Source organism: Chiloscyllium plagiosum, unplaced genomic scaffold (genome assembly GCF_037043375.1).
Source record: "Chiloscyllium plagiosum isolate Xiang-an unplaced genomic scaffold, Cpla_swu_hap1 HiC_scaffold_9, whole genome shotgun sequence".
NCBI classification, from domain to species: domain Eukaryota; kingdom Metazoa; phylum Chordata; class Chondrichthyes; order Orectolobiformes; family Hemiscylliidae; genus Chiloscyllium; species Chiloscyllium plagiosum.
This window is the reverse complement of record NW_028270147.1, coordinates 16,443,544-16,451,519: the sequence shown is the minus strand read 5'-3', so window position 1 is coordinate 16,451,519 and position 7,976 is coordinate 16,443,544. Positions and strand designations below refer to the sequence as shown.

At 43.3% G+C, this 7,976-nt stretch overlaps 1 protein-coding gene across 2 annotated transcripts in view; it reads left to right on the top strand.

Moving 5' to 3' along the window:
• Positions 1-3,086: 3,086 nt before the first annotated feature.
• LOC122554152 (uncharacterized) overlaps positions 3,087-7,976 on the top strand; it is a 263,936-nt gene continuing 259,046 nt past the window's right edge. The window contains exon 1 of one of the 2 annotated variants that reach the window (XM_087990428.1): positions 3,087-3,670. In XM_087990428.1, coding sequence (XP_087846554.1) covers positions 3,604-3,670 — 67 coding nt within the window. In that variant the 5' untranslated portion in view covers positions 3,087-3,603. The remainder of the gene's footprint in view (positions 3,671-7,976) is intronic. The other variant, XM_043698725.2, reaches the window with a different exon arrangement.

Genomic DNA, 7,976 nt, shown 5'->3' with positions numbered 1-7,976 from the left:
ACCCGAGTTCAATTCTCGACTCAGGCGACTGACTGTGTGGAGTTTGCACGTTCTCCGCGTGTCTGCGTGGGTTTCCTCCGGGTGCTCCGGTTTCCTCCCACAGTACGAAAATGTGCAGGTTAGGTGAATTGGCCATGTTAAATTGCCCATAGTGTTAGGTGAAGGGGTAAATGTAGGGGAATGGGTGGGTTACGCTTTGGTGGGTCAGTGTGGACTTGTTGGGCCGAAGGGCCTGTTTCACACTGTAAGTAACCTAATCTAAGCGTTTAGTATGTTTTCCTCTATTGGTCAGAGCATTGAATATAGGAGTTGGGAGGTCATGTTGCAATTGTACAGGACATTAGTGAGGCCATTTTTGGAATACTGTGTGCAGTTCCCGTTCCCTCCTGTAGGAAGGATGTTGTGAAACTTGAAAGGATTCAGAATAGATTTACCAAGATATGGCCAGGGTTGGAGGGTTTGAGCTACAGGGAGAGGCTGAGTAAGCTGGGGCTATTTTCCCTGGGGCTTCAGAGGCTGAGGAGTGACCTCACAGAGGTTAATAAAATCATGAGGGGCATGGATTGGATAAATAAACAAGGTCTTTTCCCTGGGGCAGGGGAGTCCAGAACAAGAGGGCATACATTTAGGATGAGAGGGGAAAGATATAAAAGGGACCTAAGGGGAAAGTTTTTCATTCAACGTTTGGTGTGTGTATGGAATGAGCTGCCAGAGGAAGTGGTACAATTACAACATTTCAAAAGCATCTGGATGGGCACATGAAGAAGAAGGGTTTAGAGGGATATGGGCCAAGTGCTGGCAAATGGGACTAGATTAATTTAGGATATCTGGTCGGCATGGACAAGTTAAACCGAAGAGTCTGTTTCCGTGCTGTACATAAATCACACAAAAAATTGCTAATGTGGCAAATAGAGAGGAGGCAAATGTTAGATAATAGGACAATATAGGTGGGCTGGTCAGATGGGCTGAACAAATGGAAGTTAATCTTCAAAAGAGTTAGATGATCCACTTTGTGAGAACTATCAAGGCAAGGGAGTAACAATAATTGTAGGACCTGAGCACCAGAAGGAACTTGATGGGCATTGAAATAACTACACAGAGGTTGGTATCCCATCACCAAGTCACCCTTTATTTACTAGTCCATAGTACACTGGCTCTGGCCAGCTAGCTCAGAGTCACTCCTGTCTCGCTCAGAGGAGGCATGTGGCTGGCATTGGCATTGCTACTGCCGTTTCAAGCATGTCAACAGTTCTTGAAGGCACCTGGGCAGTTGGATAAATAGGTCAAGAAGGCATATTTATTAGTTGAGGAATTGAAAGTGTGAGCAGCTAGCAATGAAATTAAACAGATCCACAAATAATCTGTGGATTGTGACCTTAACAATGAGCAAATTGGCAAGATGTTACGAGGAGGTTGCAGTAGAGCTGCGTCTCACATTAGCTAGGCCCCAGCTGGGGTATTGTGTGAAGCTCTGGTCATCATGTCACAGGAAGCGTGTGATTGTATTTGAGACAGTGTGGAGGAGATTCACCAGGACATTGTCTGTGCTACAGTGATTCCTGAATGAAGGAAGATTAGATAGGCCGGGGTCATTTTCCTCAGAGTAAAGAAAGTTGAGGGAGCAGGAGACTGAAATATACAAAATTCTGAGGGCCGTATGTCGGGTCGATAGGAAAAAATATTTCCCTTGATTGAGGGATCAATAACCAGTGGGCATAGATTTAAGGTAAAGGGGAGGAAGTTTAAAAAAGGTTTAAGGAATTTTTTCTTTTCACCCAGAGAGTGGTAGACATTTGGAACTCATTGTAGTTAGAGACAAAAAAACTGCAGATGCTGGTGTAGACGGGCAGGAGACTGGTAGAACATAGCAAGCCAGGCAGCATCGGGAGATGGAGAAGTCAACGTTTCGGGTATGACCTTTCTTCAGGGTTATCATGACCGAAACCGTCACAACATTTAAGAAGTATTTAAATTATGATTGCTTGAAGCAACACAACATACACAGGTCAAGTGCTGGATAATGGGACAAGAGTAGAAAGGGGAGAAAGTGAGGTCTGCAGATGCTGGAGATCAAAGTTGAAACTTTATTGCTGGAACAGCACAGCAGGTCAGGCAGCATCCAGGGAACAGGAGATTCGACGTTTCGGGCACAGGCCCTTCTTCAGGAATAAAGGCACTTGGTGACCAGAATGGACACAGTGGGCCAAAGGGCCTCTTCCTGAGCTGTAACACTCTGGATTGTTTTGACATCAAAGTGCATCATGGCATCTATGAGAATTTTCTGAACACAATTATTTTAAGCCATGCAGCCATGTAAAAGAAAACAAAGTGCTCTTCTATACTCCAACCCCAACGTTCTCTTGTTTCCCACACAGGAAGGGAATTCTAGCATCCAGGATGGGCAATAAATGCTGGCTCAACCAACGAAGCCCACATCCCATGAATGAGTAAAATAAATCATATTTGCTCTTCAGAATACATCGACAGGATGTGTGTGTTTTTCGTGAAGTTTTCACTTCTAATTAAGAAATGTAATTAATTAGATCTTGCCACAGTTTTCTTTCCCAGCTGTTAACTGTAAAAAAAATGTTTGTTCAGATTACACAAGGTTATTTTAAAGGCTTGGCAGTGATTTTTAGGGGGAAGGGGACTGTGTGGATGGTCCAAATATAGCCATTTTTTAGGTTGGAATTAGGAGGAAAATTGGTGCTTTTACTCCAAGATAACACAATCCCACTTAAACTGAAACTAAATAAACACTCTACTTTTTAATATCCTCCAGAACTTTTAATATAAACACCGAAAATGATAAACCCAACTCTCAAACTGGTGCAAAAAAACCCATCGCAAATCGAAACCATTTGCTGCCTGTGTGACGTCAAATTTTCATTATTATTGTTTTCCCAAAAGCCACATGCTTTATAATCAGCGTGCCCTTCCCTTGTTTATAATGTCACAGGCAATGAATTGCAGATGTTCAGTACGATACTGAGTAAAATCCGAAAGGAATGAACAAGCAACTTAATACAAAATCCCGACGGCAACAAAACAAGTAACTCAGTGTGTTGGGTGCTTTATTTTCCAAGGCAGCTGCTTAGAGTATCAATCTGTCAGGCATTGATGTAGACAGCTCAAATGGGCCCTGATTGTGAAGCCCACATTTTAAAACTACAGAATATCCTGTTTTCTTCACCCGGACCAGCTGATTAGTCAGGGACTGTCAAACTTCCTGTCAAAACAATTAACTGCCTCAGCTGGAGTTTTCTTTCTTGACGAATGTCTCCAGTCATGTTTTTTTTGTTTCAGTTCTGAATGACAATGTTAACATAGATTAGAGTCTGCTGTTTCATTCTCCCTCACCATCGCCACCCTCCCCCCTCCCCACCACCAACTCCTCAACACCTTCCCTCCTCCCCACCTCACTCCAATCTGCCCTCTGGATTGGAAAGCCCTGCTGCTCTTCTGGCATTATGCCCATCAGCAGTGTTTCCAGGGTGTGATCTGGTTCAACTCAGTTTACAGAAGAGACTTTTCAACAAAAAAAAAGACAAAATATTTCGTGACACGCCAAGCACTCAAGAGCAGGGAAGAGAACTGTCAAGAATGGAGAAGAGCAATGGAACTCAGGATTCCACTAGTAGCAGCACTGAGCTACCAGTGACAATTCCAGGTATTATTCTATTATTGCATTACTCTTAATAGATTTGCCATCTGTTTTGCTTTCAACAAGTGACTGCACTCGGATTGCTCAGGAATGTTTCACCAGTGTACCACACAGGCTAGGGACAGTTGTGAGTTTGAATTGTGGTCTGTCTAGTTGGCAGTTTACATTGGCAGTGGGAACAAATGCCTCTGTACCAGCGAAGAGATAGCTGCCACCCAGTGTTTTCATCCCAAAGCTTCTGTATTGAAAGCCCCTCAAAGTGAGAATTGGTCTGTTACCATTATCAATTAATCTTCTTGTATTCAGTGTAAACAACGCAGCGACAAAGTATCTCGGCCATCCTCATGTGTCCTTATGTGTTGTGGTATTTTGCCCAATGGTGTACTTGTGAAGAGACTTGTGATGCTTTATCAAATTAGAAGTGCTATACAAATGAATATCATTGTTGCACCAGAGGGGGACTGACTCTCAGTTAATTGCACCTCAGCACAGACTAAACAGGAAGCAGGGATGTGGAGGGTCGCTAAGAAAATGAAAAGATTAAATAAAACTATTTCGAAGGCAGATTTTATCTGTAGTTTGTCCCAAAGATCATTTTACAGAGTTGTGGTTCGTGAGCAATGACTCAGCAGGTTTATAAAATAATATGCTGACTCAGTGTGATAGGCAATTTCAGAAAATTAAGCATGTCTTCTGTGAAGGCTAATTAAAACGTAAATTGTTGTCAATTGGCAGTGAAAAATGAACAGAGTTTCTTCACAACTGGTGTACCCACAGAACATCTAAGGGAACATTCTTTGTCAAAGACCGTTGGCAAATACAGGACGTGATGATGTAAATCACATGGAAATGTCTCATTGAGTTAATTGCAATTTCTTCCAGTTGCTCCCTCAAGTCTGAAGATTCTTTTCCACCCTACATCTTTCAATCTTTATACATTTATCTCATTATTCCATTTATGAGATTGTTTTGTATTGTCAGATGTGGCAATCAATCGCTAATGAGTATGATTGTCTTCCTAGGAAATTCCGTGTCACTGGTCCTGGGTTCTGTGTGTTCTTGTGTGGCTGATGAGCCCAATCCTACAGCTGCATTCCTCTTGTGACAGACATCTTTTAATGTGGGAATGTTGTTGCACATTAGCAGAATTAAGATCTTTGACAGAAGGTAGATCCATTTCCAGTAGCAAGGAAACCTTGACGATCTTACCTTATTCACTGGACCAGCATTTATTGCCCACCTCTAGATGCCCCTGAGAAGGTGGTGGTGAGCTGCCTTCTTAAACTGCCACAGCCCACGTTGTGTAGGTAAACATACAGTGCCAAAGTGGAGGGAATTCCAGGATCTTGTCCCAGTGATGGTGAAGGAACAGCAATATAATTCAGAGTAGTGAGGGGAGATTGCAAGTGGTGGTGTTCCCATGTATCTGCTGCCCTTCTCCTTCGAGATAGAAGTGTTGTGGATTTAGTAGATGCTGACTAAGGATCTTTGGTGAATTTCTGCGTCTTGTAGATAGTACACACTACTCATTGGTGGAGGGAGTCAGTGCTTCTGAAAGTGAAGCCTGTCAAAGGGGTTGCTTCATCCTGGATGGTGTCAAGCTTCTTGTGTGTTGTTGGGGCTGTACTCATCCAGGCAAGTGGGAAGTTTTCCATTACACTCCTGACTTGTGCTTTGTAGATGGTGGATAGGCTCTAGGGATTCAAGAGGTGAGTTACTCACTGCAGAGTTCTTAGCATCTGACCTGCTTTTTCAGTCACTATGTTTATGTGGCACGTCCAATTGAGGTTCTGGTCAATGGTAAATTCCAGGAAGTTGTTAGTAGGGTTTCGGTAATGGTATGCCATTGAATGCCAAGGGATAGTGGTTAGATTGTGTCTTATTGGAGATGGTCATTGCCTGGTATTTGTGAGATGCAAATGTTGTTTGCCACTTGTCAGCCCAAGCCTGGATATTGTCCAGGTCTGCTGCATTTGAACATGGATGACTGCAGTATCTGAGGAGTCATGAATGGTACTGCACTTAGACTGGGGATTTCCCAACAGCCCTCATTGACTGTCACAGATATTATTATCACATAAATGTCTTTTGCTTGGATCGCTGTTAGAGAGTCATAGAGATATACAGCACAGAAACAGACCCTTCGGTCCAACTCATCCATGCCGACCAGGTATCCCAACCCAATCTAGTCCCACCTGCCAGCACCTGACCCATATCCCTATCAACCCTGCCTATTTATATATTCATCTGGATGCCTTTTAAATGTTGCAATTGTACTAGCCTACATCAATTCCTCTGGCACCTCATTCCATACATGCACCACTTCTCCGAGTAAATGTTGCCACTTAGGTCTCTTTTATATCTTTCCCCTCTCACCCCTAAACTTATGCCCTCTAGTTCTGGACTCCCCCACCCCAGGGAAAATACCTTATCTATTTACCCTATCCATGCCTGCCATGATTTTATAAACCTCTATAAGGTCACCCCTCAGCTTCCACCCTTCCAGGGAAAATAGCCCTCGCCTATTCATCCTCTCCCTATAGTTCAAATCCTCCAACCCTGGCAACATCTTTGTAAATCTTTTCTGAACCCTTTAAAGTTTCACAATATCTTTCTGATAGGAGGGAGACCAGAATTGCACGCAATATTCCAAAAGTGGCCTAACCAATGTCCTGTACAGCCACAACATGACCTCCCAACTCCTGTACCCAATACTCTGACCAATAAAGGAAAGCATACCAAACACCTTCTTCACTATCCTATCTACCTGCAACTCTACTTTCAATGTGCTATGAACCTGCACTACACAGTCTCTTTGTTCAGCAACACTCCCTAGGATCTTACCATTAAGTAAATAAGTCCTGCTAAGATTTGCTTTCCCAAAATGCAGCATCTCGCATTTATCTATATTAAACTCCATCTGCCACTCCTCAGCCCATTGGCCCATCTGGTCCAGATCCTGTTGTAGTCTGAGGTAACCCTCTTCGCTGTCCCCTAAACCTCCAATTTTGGTGTCATCTGTAAACTTACTAACCATTCCTCTTATGGCTGACATCCAAATAATTTATATAATCGATGAAAAGTGATGGACCCAGCACCAATCCTTGTGGCACTCTACTGGTCACAGGCCTCCAGTCTAAAAAACAACCCTCCACCACCACCCTCTGTCTTCTACCTTTGAGCCAAATGGCTAGTTCTCCCTGTATTCCATGAGATCTAACCTTGCTAATCAGTCTCCCATGGGGAACCTTGTCGAACGCCTTACTGATGTCCATATAGATCACATCTACTGCTCTGCCCTCATCAATCCTCTTTGTTACTTCTTCAAAAAGCTCAATCAAGTTTGTGAGACATGATTTCCCACGCACAAAGCCATGTTGACTATCCCTAATCAGTCCTTGCCTTTCTAAAAACATGTACATCCTGTCCCTCAGGATTCCCTCCAACAATCTGCCCACCACCGAGGTCAGGCTCACTGGTCTATAGTTCCCTGGCTTGTCCTTACTACCCTTCTTAAACAGTGGCACCACGTTTGCCAAACTCCAGTCTTCCAGCACCTCACCTGTGACTATCAATGATGCAAATATCTCAGCAAGAGGCCCACCAATCACTTCCCTAGCTTCCCACAGAGTTCTAGGATACACCAGATCAGGTCCTGGGGATTTACCCACTTTTATGCATTTCAAGACGTCCAGCACTTCCTTCTCTGTAATATGGACATGTTTAAAGATGTCACCATCTTTTTCCCTACATTCTATATCTTCCATATCCTTTTCCACAGTAAATACTGATGCAAAATACTCGTTTAATATCTCCCCATCTCCAACGGCTCCACACAAAGGCCGCTTTGCTGATCTTTGAGGGGTCCTATTCTCTCCCTAGTTACCCTTTTGTCCTTTATGTATTTGTAAAAACCCTTTGGATTCTCCTTAACTCCATTTGCCAAAGCTATCTCATGTCCCTGTTTTTGCCCTTCTGAGCTCCTTCTTAAGTACACTCCTACTGCCTTTATACTCTTGTAAGGATTCACTCAATCTATCCTGTCTATACCTTACATATGCTCCCTTCATTTTCCTAAACAAACCCACAATTTCTTTAGTCATCTAGCAACGCCGTTGAGGACTTGTTTTGGATTGTGCTTTGTCTGTCTCCTCCCTTCAGGCCTAATTGTCATGGGTGACCCTGCCAGGAGTTGAGAATTCCTAATGGCAGCACTCTTGGGATCAATGGAACACTCAAGCCTCTCCAGCAAGGTGGCAACCCATGGAGACAGTTGCTTTGTATATTACATTGAATACGAAATAAGGTAATA